We start from the raw sequence: 16,466 nt of genomic DNA, 5'->3' as shown, positions 1-16,466 counted from the left end.
CTCTCTCTCTCTCTCTCTCTCTCTCTCTCTCTCTCTCTCATATAATGATACCATCATTACAGTATAATTTTAAATTCATCATAGTATAGTGCCAGCACAGGAAAAACCAAAAGTTAGCATGCTCTGATAATGAGTATCTGATGTGTAAAATTGAGGGAAAGTAACAAAACATTCAATCATCATCAGCTGGGTGGGGTTTGTGACTGGACTGAAGGTTGGCTGTCAGGATGTTGAGACTTCCTTTTAGGGGAATGAAGTAAGATTTTAAAAGAAAGGCAGTCATACCACCCACACACCTGTTTCTGCCTGTATTAATAGACCCACTTTTTTGTCCCTTATCTTCCCACCTTTCTTCCTGTATTAATAGAGCCACTTTTTGTCCCTTATCTTACTATACTCTCACTGATCCACCATCACACACCTGTCTTTCATCCACACCCACACATCCTTACCACCTTCACTCCCTCCCTCAACACATGGCACTGTTCTATATCTTTGCAGCACCATTACAATAATCCAGTCCACACCCTTTATCTCACCACACCTTTTATCTCTTTCCACTACTTCATTCATGTATTCACATCATCCCATCACACCCTCTGTCCATTCCACTACACCATTCATCCATTCATACCTTGTCCAACCAAACATACCATATCTACCTTCCCCTTCTACCATACCATTACATCCACACCTACACCACACCTCCCATGCCTTTCCACAGTACTGTTCATATATTCTACACCCTGCTCCTCCCCCACCACCCTCCTCCACCCACAATACAACACTTACTGGTGTCTATGGTGGAGTGCTTAGAGGGCGGCACATCGTAGTCAAGGTGGGATGCTTGTGTCAAGGCCCGGGGTGTGTCATAGGTGTACACATCCCCCACACGCCGCGGGGTCACCACCTACAGAAGAACCAGATTCTTAGTGTAGCAGGAAAGATCTGTTAGTATATGTGGTTTGTCTAGAAGTCAGTTATTTGGTGATCAAGCTTTCCATATATATCTTGATTGAAAAGGAATTGTGTTTCGATGATACGCAACTTGCATTTATAAGTGATACAATAAAAGTGTATAAAATATGAAGTGAAATAAGATTAAATAATTCATGTAACTTTTATCAGTCAGCTCATCAGTTGAGTCTTCAAGAATTAACAATAGTGTGAGTAATTGGGTTTTCTGTTTGTGTTAATTTTTTGCTTGACTTTTTTTCTTCAGCTCAGTTCAAAAGGTTTACTGTCATATTTGGATGAAATGAAGAACTCAGTAATAATAATGTGACAATGATGACTACATACTTATTGGTGAATGTGTCTTATCATTTGCAATAAAGAAAAAAAATCATATTAGTGACAGTGCAAGGGAAGAATACCGGGGCAAAACATTCATACTACTACTACAAGTAACAGTAATTATGCAGGAAATTTTATTGTCTTGGTAATGATGGTGATGGTGGTGGTGGTGATGTTGATATTTACACACAATAGCATCTTCAAAATTAATCAAATACAACTTTACATTTCTTGATCACTGTGTCTTCAAAATGTTGCAGGGATCTGTAGTGGCTGCAAAGCACAGCTGATGTATAAATTTGAGGAACAAACGAGATGGTCATTTTGTGGCGCTACTCATACAATGCCATCAGAGATTACTATTTAATTTTATATTATTATTGTAAGTCAGCTTTTTTTTTTTTTATGTGCTGCGATTATGGCTATGGGAGAGTGTATGGTGTGGAGAAGGATAATTTCAGGAGTTGGAATTTGTTATCAGAATGTGATCATTGTAATAACTTTTAACCAGACTACAATCCAGAAATTAAAATCAGTCTAATGTAAAATAATAAAAAAAAAAAAAACGTAGAATTCAAATTAATATGAAAAACCACTGAATAAGATTTCACTCGGGATCCTGCATTGCTATCGACCCAGTCCCGCAATCCATTAATCCGCCATTAGCCATATGGTCTGTGGTTCCTGCTGTGTATCCTTTACGACCTCTTCTTTCTTCTTCCTGAACCATGAATTATATAAACGAAGGAAAAACCCTGCTGTAATTGGTGTCAAGTCTCACCAAGAAAGGTCTGTCTACCCGTACTCCGTGTTGTGACAGCTGTTCAGGGCAAGCCAGTCCATTATAGAATCTCCAGGCAGTATATCTGTTGCTTCATCATAAAGCTTCTGTGTTTGAAGTAGCCACGCAGCAACCACGCCGAAGGGCTTAGCAGCGACTTTCGAAAAAAAAAAAAAAATCCATAAACTGAAGGGCTGAACAAACACAGCATCCTCTGATCCCAGTTACGTGCCGATCCGAGAAGTGGCGTTGCCTCACAAGTGCAGGGCGTGGCAGTTACGCTTGAACGCGCCACACAAACGCATTAGTAAGATGACTGTCTCAGGCAGGGCAGTGCAGCTTTTCCGCACGTTTTCCCAATCATGCTGCACGGGAATAGAAAGAAAGCATGATAAAACTCTCTCCCTTGCATTATTGTAACACGCCGTTCCTCGCAGATAGCCTAGTGCCGTAATAATGCATCTTTTGAAAACCTTCCTATACTGTTTAGAATTCGAGAAATTCCACTGCGCTTGTCAAGAAACACGTTAGTTCACAGATAGCACATGGCGTATTTGCAATGTTGCTTCTCCAGCGAGTAGTATCTAGACACATTCACCGTTTTTTCTTCGATTCAACTCATACTTACGTTGCATCTCTTGAAAATTTAAGCCCTTCACTAAAGCCTATGTCCCAGACTCAGTAAATGGAAATGCAGCGTTCCACACCATCGCCCCCGCCTGCAGGAGTGGCATTGACATGTCTTGTAAAGTATTCTCTCGTCCAGTCCGGCCCTGACCTTTTGACACAAGCTGTTAATGAACTCCCGCCTATTGTTCTTAAGAATCGTACACATTTACGGTGATATCTTCGTGCTTCAGAATTTTATTAGCATTATTCACTTTTAATTCAAGCTAAAAATTAAATCAGTTTCCAAGAAGAGCGACGCCTCATCTCATCCCCCGCAAACCTCCACCCACACGCCGGCGGTCTTTTTTGACCACAGGCTTGAGTCTATCCTGAACAGGTGAGGAGCTCAGGGCTTCGTGACTCACCACCTGTGTGCGTGTGAGGGCGGTCCACTCCTGGCCTTGCTTTTTCTTAATAATCCTTAGTCATTCCTCTGAGGCACATCGTAACTTGGCTGTGACGTAAGATACTTCAGTGCCTTCTGACCGATACGTGAATCACTTGAATACAGATAACATTAAATTTCCTTTCCTGTATCCTTGTCAAAACCTGAATATAACGTGTACCATGTGTGAGCATTATCTATATAAGTGCTATGTATGTAACCTCTGAACTCTGTCGCTATTTATATCCCACACGAAGGCCAAATATCACTACTTGCATAGATTCTCAAAGATTTACTTGTTTCCAGTTACTCGTACTTTTTACATTTTTCAATAACAAGATGACGCCATCCTTGGGCGTTCGTCTCCCTGCTGCAGTAAATGGTTTGGCGAGGCCTCTCGACCGCTCATCTGCCTGAGACGTTTCCTTTAAGTTGGCGAGGTGACGGAGTCCACTCGGCCTTCTGCTTTCCTCTCCCTCTTCTTCCGAGGCCGCCACTCATCTTGAGACCGCCACTCAACTCTAAGCTCCAAACATTTGTGTTTTACGAGACTTGAGGCAAGATTAGTGGCGACAGTGTAGTGTGTGGGGAGTAGTGGTGGTGGTGGTGAACAATGGTGGTGACTGTTGTGTTTGTGACTGCGGTAGTGGGGGTGATGACCGGTGTAACTGCGAATGTTGATAGTTGTAGGTGGTAACAGTGATCGAAGTAGTAGTAGTAGTAGTAGTAGCACCAGCAGCAGTAGCAGCAGCAGCAGCAGCAGCAGCAGTAGTAGTAGTAGTAGTAGTAGTAGTAGTAGTAGTAGTAGTAGTAGTAGTAGTAGTAGTATCGCAGCCTTACCTTATTGGACGTTGGTCTCTGGGTGCGGGGCCCGGGGCTGGTGGCGCCGGGGCGGGGCACGAGGCCGGACAGACTGGTGACCCCCGAGCCTGTATCGTACATCCCGGGCAGGATGCGAAGCCGGTTGCCGGGACAGATGCCCTGCAAGGTGGTCTGGCGTTACTAGGTGTGGGGGAGGCAGAGATAGGGGGGAATCAGAGTCGGAGTGAATGAGAGAATGCCAGTTTACTTGTGACGTTAATTCAGACACCACAATGCTCTGTTACCTCCTCCTCCTCCTCCTCCTCTTCTAGTCTCCATTCCTTGTTTCTCCTCCTCCTGCTGGCGCCACCTCACGTACACAAGAGCCAGGTAGATAAAGACCAGATTCATTTAGACCGGAGGCAGACAAGACGAGACGAGACAAGACGGGAACAGAAGCCTGAGAAGATCTGGCACAGGCGGTGATAGAGAGAGAGAGAGAGAGAGAGAGAGAGAGAGAGAGAGAGAGAGAGAGAGAGAGAGAGAGAGAGAGAGAGAGAGAGAGAGAGAGAGAGAGAGAGTAACGGGCTCTGGGGAGGAGGGTTGCTTGCTTTCGGGGTGAAACGAGAGGTTAAGAGAGGTTGTTGGGGAGGCGGCAAGACAAGGAGACGCAGCAGGTTGAAGGCTGCAGAGAGAGAGAGAGAGAGAGAGAGAGAGAGAGAGAGAGAGAATGGTGGGCAGAAGCGAGTGAAAGATTAAAAGACGTACAAGCGACAACCATAAAAGAGAGAGAAAGAAAAAAAAAGATAGAAAGTGGCACATAAAGCAAATCAATTGAACTAATAGAAACTGGCAGAAAGAAAGAACGGAAGAGAGAAAGAGATGGAGAGAGAAAAGAGTTGGTGATAGTGAGCGAAAGGGCACAGGAGGGAGGAAAACGTTGAATGGTGAAGGAGGAGGAGGAGCAGGAGGAAGGGAGAGGAAAAGATATCGTCAGAAAAGAAAAGAGGAAAAGGTGGAGAATGTTAAACGAGCACGACGGGGTGTCACAAGGGTGGAGAAACAGAGGAGAGAAAGAAAGAAAAGAAAAGAAAAAAAAAAAAATATATATATATATATATATATATATATATATATATATATATATATATATATATATATATATATATACTGGAGAGTGACGATGGACACTAAGGAAGAAGAAAAAAAAAAGAAAGAAGGGAAGAAGAAACGAGGAAACGAACAAGACTATAAAACTGAAATAAAAGGAATAAGGAGGATAAAGGAAGAACAGAAAAATAGGAATAAACACAATAATCAAAGAGACGGAAAGAAAAAAAAAAGGAAAAAAAAGAAACGGATAAAACAGGAAGAGAGGAGAGGAAACAGTTGTGAGGGAGAAGGGAGAGGAAGATTTAGGAGACTAAAAAGAAAAAAAAAACTAATAGAAGAACCGGATACAGGGGAAAAAGCAAATGTACAGGAAAGGGAAGAGAACAGAAGAAGAGTAAGGAGATTTGGCCTGAAGGGGAAAAAATAGAAAAAAAGGAAGGAAGAAACAAGTGTGAAGGAGGAAGAGAAACATTTTGATGAGGAGTATGAGGCAATGGAGCATAATCTCATTCGGTGTCTTATCTCGACTACCTTTAACAGACTGTAGTAGACGTTACAAGTAGATGTTTTTCAAAGGACTTTTTCCCCTCCCATAATTCTACTTATGTTTAACAAGGATTCTGCATTATCAGGGGAAGGAAAAAAACACTCATGAGGACCCGATTAATCATCTCCGTGGCCCTTGGAAATACTAGGAGAGGCCAAAGCGTTCCAGGATAGCGGCCAGAGTGCGAGGGAAGATATTTGTCATGGTTACCTGTCGCCCTCGGAGGGAGCAGAGCCACCACCCCTCCAGCCCCGCCGTGTTCTGCTCCAGCACCGTCAGCAGGTCGTTCCTCCTGAAGGCCAGCTCGTCAGGAGATTCTGCGTCGTTGTCGTACAGAGCGCGGGCGATGCAGTTCTGTCAGGGGAGAACAAGAATAAGTTAGCGGCCTGTCTGTCTTGTCTGTGCGTGTGTGCATGTGTATCTGCTCTCTCTCTCTCTCTCTCTCTATCTATCTATCTACGTAAATCATTACCATCATCATTATTGCAATATATTACTACTACTACTACTACTACTACTACTACTTTTGCTACCACCACCACCAGCATTACCATCAGTTCTACAACTACTACTAAGTCTCCACATTTTCTCCTGCAGACATCGGGCGGCGGACGCAGGGCACAGCACACCGACCACTCCCTGCGCGGCCTCCCTGTGAGTGTGCAGACTGTTGCTTAAACTTTTGTGGAGAATTTCTGTGCGTCGAATAGTTCTGGGCCACGCCCGGCGCCGAGGCACCCCGCGCGCGAGCGCGCGCGTGTGTGTATATGTGTGTGTGTGTGTGTGTGTGTGTGTGTGTGTGTGTGTGTGTGTGTGTGTGTGTGTTTAGCGGGACAAGCCCCACACTGACCGCCACCACTTGGGTCGCCACAACGTCGGCGTGGAGGGAGGGAGACGATGGGGGATGTTGTGTGGGGGTGCAGGGAAGAGGAAGTGTGGAGGGCAGGGAAGGGGGCCGGCGCCTCCACGGTGACAGAGACGGAGTGAGTGTCTGGGTGACGGCGCCCAAGTGAACATCTCCACATAACTAATGGTCCTTTCCATCCACTCCATCATCCACTCATCCAACCCTGTCAACCTTTACCCCACACGTGTCCATCCTTCCACTCACACTGACACGCGCTTCCACTCCACTTCACACATTCATTCCCTCCACGCATCCATCCCAGCCACGTGTGTCATCCACGAGTGTTGATAGTGGTTCTTTGTTCTTCCTCATTCGCTGAGTTGATATAATTCATCTTGGTATGGTTTTATGTGTTTGTGTGTGTATCAGTGTGTGTCTGTCCCTATCCACACGTGTCCGTCTGTCAGCCTCTGTGCCGCTTGTGGGTTCTTCTCACGCATCCATCACACATCGCAGGACAAAAAGTGGATGAAGAGTAAAGTGTTGCAGTTTCTCACCACACACTCCACTACCCTTCACCACACAGACTCCCACGGCGCGACCACATCCTTCACCACACCCCTCCATTCCGCCACACACCCGACTCACCACTTTAAATCCAGCCACACACACCGCAGCCATTCATCACGCAATAAATACACAACTACTGCAGCACGACATCGCCATCAGCACTGCCAATACACTGCAAGCACAGCACCACCGTTCCTCCTCACTCAGCCGCACCGTCACCACACCAAGCAACACGTAGCAACAACAACACCAGAACTCATCACACGCCATCACAACTTGCCACACAAGCAACAATACTACCACTTTCACCACCACCACCAACACCACCACTGCCACTGCCACTGCTACTACCACCACTACCACTACTACTACTACTACTACTACTACCAATATTGATGTATGGCGAGAAAAAAAAAATCCAGACGAGGGCGTGAAGGTTATCTGATTGTTGATTACAGTCTTGCCAAATTTAGACAAAGCAATGTTGAAAAATAAGCTTGATTGGCAGTTTGTCTGATGGGAGAGATGTCAGTCGTTCAGAGAGAGAGAGAGAGAGAGAGAGGGAGAGAGAGAGAGAGAGAGAGAGAGAGAGAGAGAGAGAGAGAGAGAGAGAGAGAGAGAGAGAGAGAGAGAGAGAGAGAATTGCGCGTTGACACGAAGCGAAAGAAAGCGTATACATAAAACATCAGTGACGTGAGCCGCGAAAGGAAGGAGAACAAGAAGAAAGAGGAGGAGCAAAAAGAAGAATGGTGGTAAAAGAGGAATGTGAGGCAAAGTATGAGAAGGAGTCAGGAACCAAGAGGACAGCGTGAGGCGGGACAGGGGTCAGAGGAACACAAGGAGGAGGAGGAGGAGGAGGAGGAGCGGGGAAGGGGAAGGGAGGAGAGGGGCTGCGTGAGGGGCGTCTGGGTGTCTACAGCAGGAGTGGCGGCGGTGGTGGTGGCGGCAGTGTGTGAGGGGCCCTTTGTTCCTTGCTCCACACTGCTTCTGGCGCCACTCACACCCTCTCCCGACGCCCCGCAGGTCACACACACACACACACACACACACACACACACACACACACACACACACACACACACACACACCCAGTACTCACACACACACACACACATCATCACGCCTTGACGCACATACGTGGTCTCCAACGCCTTGACACACACACACACACACACACACACACACACACACACACACACACAGTCACGCAATCACGCATACCCTTACGCACGCACTACATACGCACGTCTTCACCTACATCCACGGAACTATAACACACACACACACACACACACACACACACACACACACACACACACACACACACACACACACACACACACACACACACAAACACAGAGCTCTTATCAACAAACGGCAGGAGAGAGGCATCTTATCGCGGTCGGGGGAGCGGCCACTAAGGCATCACCACCACCATAACAATGCTCATGTATCCCTAGGCAGGGGGTTGAAGCGGCACATGGCTCGCCTCCGCCACCCCGCTTCTACTATACCTCACGCCGACCGCCACCTGAGCCGAGTACCGCCCCCTGTGGTGTACTGTACTGTGCTTACTCTACCTACATAAACCTGGCCTGCGCTGGTAGTAGTAGTAGTAGTAGTAGTAGTAGTAGTAGTAGTAGTAGTAGTAGTAGTAGTAGGAATAGTGGTAGTATTATTTCTAGTTAAATTCAGAGAGAGAGAGAGAGAGAGAGAGAGAGAGAGAGAGAGAGAGAGAGAGAGAGAGAGAGAGAGAGAGAGAGAGAGTGAATGAATGAGGAGGAATCACTCGTGTTTACGGTCCACGGTCTCGTAATCGTGAGAACTTCCGTTTCCAAAAATTAAGTTCCATTCATTGGCTTTTTATTCTGGATTGTAATGGGGATAGTGAGTTATGGCGGAGGAGGAGGAGGAGGAGGAGGAGGAGGAGGAGGAGGAGGAGGAGATAGGTAGTAGGTAAGCGTAGTTGTAAGACGGAGGTGACGGAGATGTGAAGGAGAGAGAGAGAGAGAGAGAGAGAGAGAGAGAGAGAGAGAGAGAGAGAGAGAGAGAGAGAGAGAGAGAGAGAATGGCGGAGCGTAGGAGTGGACAGGAAATGCCATCATCATCATCATCACATGAGTTGACGAAGAGGGAAATGTGAAGTGGGAAGAAGAATGGATGGAACGGGATACAGGAGAGCAAGAAGAGGATAATGATTGTGCAAGGTTGGGAAGAAGGTCGTTTGTGGAGAATAGGAAAGCGGGTTATCCCATCAGTCCGGCGCGTGAAGGATCGTGAGGGAGAGACTGAGCGAGAGAGATGAAAACGGAAAGGTTATAGAATGTTTGAGGAATGACTATGAGAAAGGCACTAGTAGGAATTTAAGGGAATGACTTCACTGGAAGGCAGTTTTTGAGAAATGAGTGTGAATTGACTGATGAGGGAAGATTATCTGATAGACTTCAAAATTGTTACGTCTTGTAGTAACGGCTTAGAAGTGACCAGCAGGAATTTGAAGAGTGTGGCGTGTAGAGGGATGGAGATGAGTGAGGCTGCGTGGGATGCCGAGGAATCAATGAGGTGGACGCTGAAGGAAATGAGGGCTGAGAGGTAGTGGGAGGAGGCGAGTAGGGCAGTGTGAGGGGCGGTGTTGCGGCCTGACCACCACGAGCCTTGCAACACTGAAACGGTATCGTGTTGCCCAACGGGAGGCGGGCGGCGGACGGGCGGACGGAGGGAGATGCGATGCCGCCAAGACTGTCTGTAGGAGGGGCAGAAGGGGGGGAGGTGGAGAGGAAAGGGGGTGAAGAATGGTGAGGGGAGGACCCAGGGAAAGGTGAAGAGCGTAACATGATGATGAGAATAGTGACGTGAGCTGTATTTTTGTGACGGTTACAGAGAGAGAGAGAGAGAGAGAGAGAGAGAGAGAGAGAGAGAGAGAGAGAGAGAGAGAGAGAGAGAGAGAGAGAGAGAGAGAGAGCACAAGAATGACTCTACATATCCAGACTCCAGACAGACACACAGCTATCCTTCCCCCCCTTAACCCTTCCCCTCCTTTCCCACTCCCTCATAAGGCTCCAAAGACACCACCACTACCACTCCAGGACCAGACACCGCTCCCCCCCCCCCTCGCCACTCATCACTACTACCACCACCACCACCTCTATCCCGCAGAAGCAGATAACGTAAATTAGTTTGGGTTAATGTAACACAGGAGTTGCCATTCAGTAGTTAATACTCGTATCTCGCTGTGGTAAATGATATGAAGTCTCGAGTTGAGGTGTTAGGGTATACTGTAATAATTCTCTTTCCCTTCTCCCTCTCCTCTTCCCACCACCACCTCCCCAGCCAAGCTCTCACTCCAAATATGGGTAAGACTCCTCAGAGGGGGCAATGCTTACCTGCAGCGTTCACCTGTTTGTAGTGTGTTGTCCGCTGCAAGTATTTATTAGAGTGTTACGAGTTCGCTGAGTCTTTGTTGCTGTAGTGTTTCCTGTGTGGTGTTCGTGGAAGGCTTGGTTTTTTTCAAGTCGGGTTGCTTTGTTTTCTGGTGCCATATACATGTTCTTGTTTTGTTTTGTTTTTTGTTTATTTTGTTGTTTTGTGTTTGAGTAATTGTTTGGCATTTCTATTGTTTTCGATTTTATTCATTCTTGCTTTTTTTTTACTACTACTACTACTACTACTGCTACTACTACTACTAAAACAACAACAACAACAACAAAAACAACTGCTACTACTACAAACTACTACTACTACCACCACCACCACAACCACCACCATTAATGTTACTACTTCCTCTTTTTGTATCCATTATCTCCTTTCCTTCCTTCATCCACTACCACCACCACCACCCCCACCACCACCACCACCACCACCACCACTACTACAGGCTGAATCTAACCATATATGTCAAATCTCAAGTCTTGATCCCAACCGTAACCTCACTACCCGTCCCTCTCTCCACCCTCGTACACCAGCACCCCCGCCTCCTCCTCCTCCTCCTCCTCCTCCTCCTCCTCCTCCTCCTCTAGTAATAAGAGGTGAAGAGGAGAATTGCTGTTTTCTGAGTAATTTGCGAGACACGAGGAATCTTATGAATGTTGGTGAAAAGGGACTCGTTGGATCAGGAGGAGGAGGAGGAGGAGGAGGAGGAGGGGGATAGAGTTGTACGGTGACCTTGTGTGGCTTTGTTAGGAGTGTCTACTGACCTTATCTCCTGAGGTCTTTTATGTATCATTATTATTATTATTATTATTATTATTATTATTATTATTATTATTATTATTATTATTATTATTATCACTACCGGTACTTTTCTATACGATATACTGTTCTTGCTTACTCTTCCGCTTTTTACGTGTTTACATCTCAGTATTAGGAGGAGAAGGAGGAGGAAGAGGAAGAGAAGGAGAAGGAGAAGAAGAAGAAGAAGAAGAAGAAGTAATAGTAGTAATAGTAGTAGCGGCAACAACAGTACGAGTAGTAGTAAAAATTATAAATAGTAGTAATAATTTTTGGAGTACCACTAGTAATAATAACAGGTATATCAGGGGAGGGAGGCACAGCAGTAACAGTAAGAGTGGCTATACTAGAGGTGACGGTGACTAATGAGACCATCCAGTGACTATCTAGGCCCCCTGAACCACTCCAGGCAGCAGGAGTGTCAGGTTCACTCGCTGCCTAGCCATAAAAAAAATGTCTGCCTAACCTTCCCCGCGTAATCAAGAAGACCACCCTTAAGGACACGAGGAAGGGCCTGTATTTGCACCTCCTCCTCCTCCTCCTCCTCCTCCGCCTCCTCCTCCTCAGAGTCTCACAATTAATAAGAGAGATGAAAATTACCCTGATGATAAAGAATTACGAAGAGGTGACGTACAGTAATGATCTTAACGTTAATGATACTGAGACTAATAATAAATGCTGCAAAGAGATTAAGAGACGGCCGCTTATGTGTTTATTGGAGCGGTTATCTTGGCCCCGTATATATTTACCGTGGCGTGGTGGTGGAGTGAGGAGGTGTGGAGTGGATGTGGATGGAAGAGAGAGGGCTTGAGTGGTTAATTGGCCGCTTAGTTGATCGTTTGTCTACCCTGTTAACTATCTGATGGACTAAATAAATGGATCAATAGGTGTGTGTGTGTGTGTGTGTGTGTGTGAGGGAGGGAGGCCGTCCATCACTCATTCACTAACTTCCTACGTCATGGGGCTTAGTATCAAGTAACTTCATGGCGCATGGTTATAGATACTCTTTCATTCTCGTCCTCCACCACCACCACCACCACGCTGCCGCCGCCTCCTCCTCGCGCCCTCCTCGCACTCATCCACTTGCCTCTCTCGCCCGCCTCTCATCCCTCAGTTTTATTATTCTTTTCTCTCTAATTGTTTGTTTATGGAGTATCAGTGGCTCCTTGTATTTGTGTGTTGCTTTTCATTCCAATATTTCTTTCATTCTATCATTCATTCATTCGTCTCTCTCTCTCTCTCTCTCTCTCTCTCTCTCTCTCTCTCTCTCTCTCTCTCTCTCTCTCTCTCTCTCTCTCTCTCTCTCTCTCTCTCTCACACACACACACACACACACACACACACACACACACACACACACACACACTTTCCGTAGTTTTAAGAAGAGGGGAAGAAAGGAAACAAGTGGGAGGAGAGCAGAGGAGAGAGGGCAAGGAGGGCAGGAGTGCCTCAAGGAGGGTGTGTTACTGAGGGCCCCTGACGTTGTCCTTCTGTGGGAAGGCTGCCGCGGTTTGAACAAGGATGCTGGGGGTGAAGGAGGATAGGTGTGGCTGGGGCAAGGGTGACGGGATGGAGTATACGAGCAGTGTGGCAAAGGGTGAGACCTAGGGTGATCTGAGCATTATAGCCGGGATGTGAGTGAAGGAGGGGTGTGAATGAGTAGCAGAGTGTAAAAATGAGATTAAAGTGTTAGTGGAAGCAGTGTGGCTGGGATTTGAGTGAAAAAAAGGGTGTGTTTTATGGCTTTGGGTGATCTGAGTAGAAGAGTGGGCGAGACATGATTGTGGATGTGTGTAGCAGTGTGTGGAAAATGTACTCTAGAGTAAGTAAAGTGTTTGTGGGAACAGTATGGCTGGGGTATGAATGAAAAAAGGGTGTTTTGTGTGGCTTTGGGTGATCTGAGTAGGAGAGTGGCTGGGATGTGAGTGTGGATGTGTGCAGCTTTGTGTAGAAATGAGAGCAAAGTTGGAATATTAGTGGAAGCAGTGTGGCTGGGATACGAGTGCAAAAAGAGTGTGTTGTGTGAGTGCAGTGGAGTGTAGTTGCAGTCAAGGAGGAGAGGAAGGAAGGCGGGAGGAACGCAGGGTGTGGCAGGGTTGGGTCAAGTGGCAGGAATCCCGAACATACTGGGTTGCTAAGGCGAAAACTATGACGGGCATTCAATATTTAACGGCAAGAGGAAGAGTGTAAGGAGTGTATCGATCTAGTGTAGTCCAGGAAGTGTGTCATGCATTGTGGGTGTACCGGCGGGTGTAGCAGAAACAGAGAGACCCAGCCGTGTGTGTGTGTGGCTGTGTGGTTTGCTGTTGCCGGCTTGGGTGTGGGCGTAAGTAGGGTGTAGGCGAGACACTGCACTTGATATGGGCATGGGCGGTGTGAGGAGACGACCGGATGGACACGGAGGGGGGTGGGGGGCGGTGGGAGATCCACACACCCCCTACACGGCAATGGGTCATGGGAGGTTATGTGTATAGGTCCATATGCAATAGTCCTCGTTTGTGTGTGTGTGTGTGTGTGTGTGTGTGTGTGTGTGTGTGTGTGTGTGTGTGTGTGTGTGTGTGTAAGAGATCACGTTTGTCTATAGTTAACGTCGGGCAAACATCCTCCGTCACCACCACCACCACCACCAACTCCTCCTCCTCCTCCTCCTCCTCCTCCTCCTCCTCCTCCTCCTCCTCCTCCTCCTCCACTACCATAAAAACGTTTCTCTCACTTGTAGTTGATCACCTTAAATATACCTCACTTACCTGTTTTTTTTTGGAGAGAGAGAGAGAGAGAGAGAGAGAGAGAGAGAGAGAGAGAGAGAGAGAGAGAGAGAGAGAGAGAGAGAGAGAGAGTTTTCATTACTCACGTTCTCGCACCATGCATTGCAGTTACGAACTCTGCCTTTACTTCATCCTCCTCCTCCTCCTCCTCCTCCTCCTCCTCCTCCTCCTCCTCCTCCTCCTCCTCCTCCTCCTCCTCGTTTACTTCATCACCTCCTCCTCTTCCGCAACACTCACCTGGAACAAGAGAAAGAGAAAAAGAAATTAATATACAATTACCAGACCCCTATCGACGCATACACACACACACACACACACACACACACACACACACACACACACACCACATGTGCATGTATTAAGTATCACGTTACGGCGGAAACACTGCAATGGTGGTTGTGATGTAATGGTGGTGATGGTGATGATGGGAAAGCATAGTGGTGGTGGGGGTGGCAACAGTAAACGTGAGCCATGCCAACCACCTTCACCACTAACCACCACTGCCATCATCACCATCATCACCATCACAGTCAAAAAGAGGTGCTGGTAATGTACAATGATGTGACCGAGTTTTGTGGAACCTGTGATGCAAGGTAGAGGTGGATAGGTGGAGTAGGGAAGGTGGAGGTGAGGTGGAAGACTGGGAGGGGAAGGAAGAGAGGAAAGAGAGAGAAAAAGAGGTGGATTGTACTTGTGTTCGTAACTAATGTGTAAAGGAAGAGGCGAGTGGTGAGTGGTGATGGGTGGAGGGGAAGGAAAGGAAAGGGAGGAGTAATATATTATAGGGGAATAGGGACGGGGAAGGGAGGGAAGGAGTGACAGGAGGAGGAGGAGGAGTTGGAGGAAGGGGAAGAGGCAGCAGAGCATAAACCACGTCTGAGGGGCGTCGGCGCTGCAGGAGTGGTGGTTGTGGTGGTGGTGGTGGTGGTTGTGGTGGTGTGTGGTGGTGGATTTTTGTAACATTGCTCGTATCACAACACAGCATCGAAATAGAAACTGATCTCCCTCCTCCTCTTTTTTTTTTTTCCTCTGCTCTCCTCTTCTTTCCTCCTCTTTTCCTCCTCCTCCTCTTCATCTTCTATAACCTTATCCTCCCTTTCTTGTCACCATCTTTTCTCCTCCTCCTGCTCCTCCTGCTCCTCCTGCTCCTCTGACAGAACAATATTCCGAGATGCAGAAAAAGAAGAATATGTTTGTACAGACTAAGAGTGTTGTGTGTCATCTTCTCGCACCAGTGAATGTCTGCACTTGAAAGGAGGCGCGGCTGCACACCACCATTACCACCGCCCTCCCCAAGCAACCACGCCCGGGACGCCTCTAGCAGCAAGACTCCCCGACGCGGCTTCTTTAATCTTGCTCCGAACGGCAGACACACATTAGCAGCTGATAAGGAAATCCGGTCACCTGGCTTGGCTATCTCAAAACTCGCTCCTTTTTTGGTATAATGCGCGCTGAATTTTTCGTGCAGTCCCGCTGTGGGGAGATGGAGGCGCGGAGATAAGTGGCGCTCACGTCTCTGCCCCGCTGGTGGCCTTGATAAGCGATTACACACGAGACAGGATTTCCTATCAAGCATGACCAATTGGTGGACTATTCTTGCCTCGCTCCAGAACAAGAGAAAGGGTAGAAGGGGGTTGGTTTATACACGGGACATGCACCAAGATGAATGTTGGCCTGTAACGAGGATATGTATCAGTTTTATGTTTGTATTTCATTGTGGTTTTTATGCGCCACCGTTCTCGCCTATCTTTAGTACAACGTGGCAAGTGAAATGTTTGTTTGTAGTTTGGTATTTTCTCAACTTCTTAAAAACTCAAAAAAAAAATAAAAAATAAAAAATCTCTGCATGTCTATCCCCGTGAGCGGCTGGCTTTTTCTCCTTCACTTTTTTTTTTTTCATAATATTGGTGAAAGAAACAAAGCATTCCAATGGCAGCCTTCATTCAAGAAATTCCCTCCTGCCATTCACTCACGCGTCTCCTCACACACGTGGAAGCAAAAGCGGTACGTGAAACAAGACACTTAGAACTGATGTGAGCGGTGTAAGGGGAAGCACTACAAGGTGGAAGAGTTCGATAAAAGGCGGCTATAAAAGAGAAGAGAAGCCAGTAACACGTACCACACAGACACGTACTACTACAGGCCATCACACGCGGCTCATTCATGTAGCAAGGCGTCACGTGCCATTGCCATCAAACGTTTCCACTCTTCCCAACGTTTATCAGACACGGGGTGGCAATTTGTGGCGTCACTTTACACGTGAAAAACCGGCGGAAGGTAAACTGTGGTAACCGTAACTCAACAGCGCACTTGAGAGTTAAGTGTTCCTCCGCCTCGCCGCAGCAGCTTCAAAGGATTGGGAGGCGGGGTTGAGATGCATGCCAAAGTGAGGCCTGGCGGATTTGGGCAAAGCTGGCTCACCACTACCTAGCCGTGCATGGCAGATGTAGATTTGCGATCACCTT

At 47.1% G+C, this 16,466-nt stretch overlaps 1 protein-coding gene and 1 long non-coding RNA gene across 5 annotated transcripts in view; one reads left to right on the top strand and one right to left on the bottom strand.

The window, feature by feature from the left end:
• The window catches only part of LOC135104495 (breast cancer anti-estrogen resistance protein 1-like), an 85,251-nt gene that overhangs the window by 4,474 nt on the left and 64,311 nt on the right, over window positions 1–16,466 (bottom strand). For 2 of the 4 annotated variants that reach the window (XM_064012050.1, XM_064012049.1), the window contains exons 2-4: window positions 5,803–5,946; window positions 3,972–4,112; window positions 793–910 (exon numbers count right to left, since the gene is read on the bottom strand). In XM_064012050.1, coding sequence (XP_063868120.1) covers window positions 793–910; window positions 3,972–4,112; window positions 5,803–5,946 — 403 coding nt within the window. Of the gene's footprint in view, window positions 1–792; window positions 911–3,971; window positions 4,113–5,802; window positions 5,947–6,143; window positions 6,292–7,087; window positions 7,323–16,466 lie in introns of those variants that run through there. The other 2 variants (XM_064012052.1, XM_064012053.1) reach the window with 2 other exon arrangements.
• Window positions 1–16,466, top strand: part of LOC135104496 (uncharacterized) — a 31,766-nt gene that overhangs the window by 13,626 nt on the left and 1,674 nt on the right. The window contains exon 3 of the long non-coding RNA XR_010270459.1: window positions 6,190–6,246. This is a non-coding gene — a long non-coding RNA (uncharacterized LOC135104496). The remainder of the gene's footprint in view (window positions 1–6,189; window positions 6,247–16,466) is intronic.

This window comes from Scylla paramamosain, chromosome 10 (assembly GCF_035594125.1).
Source record: "Scylla paramamosain isolate STU-SP2022 chromosome 10, ASM3559412v1, whole genome shotgun sequence".
Classification (NCBI taxonomy): Eukaryota; Metazoa; Arthropoda; class Malacostraca; order Decapoda; family Portunidae; genus Scylla; species Scylla paramamosain.
Note: the sequence above shows the minus strand (reverse complement) of the source record. Positions and strands in the feature narration are given on the sequence as shown.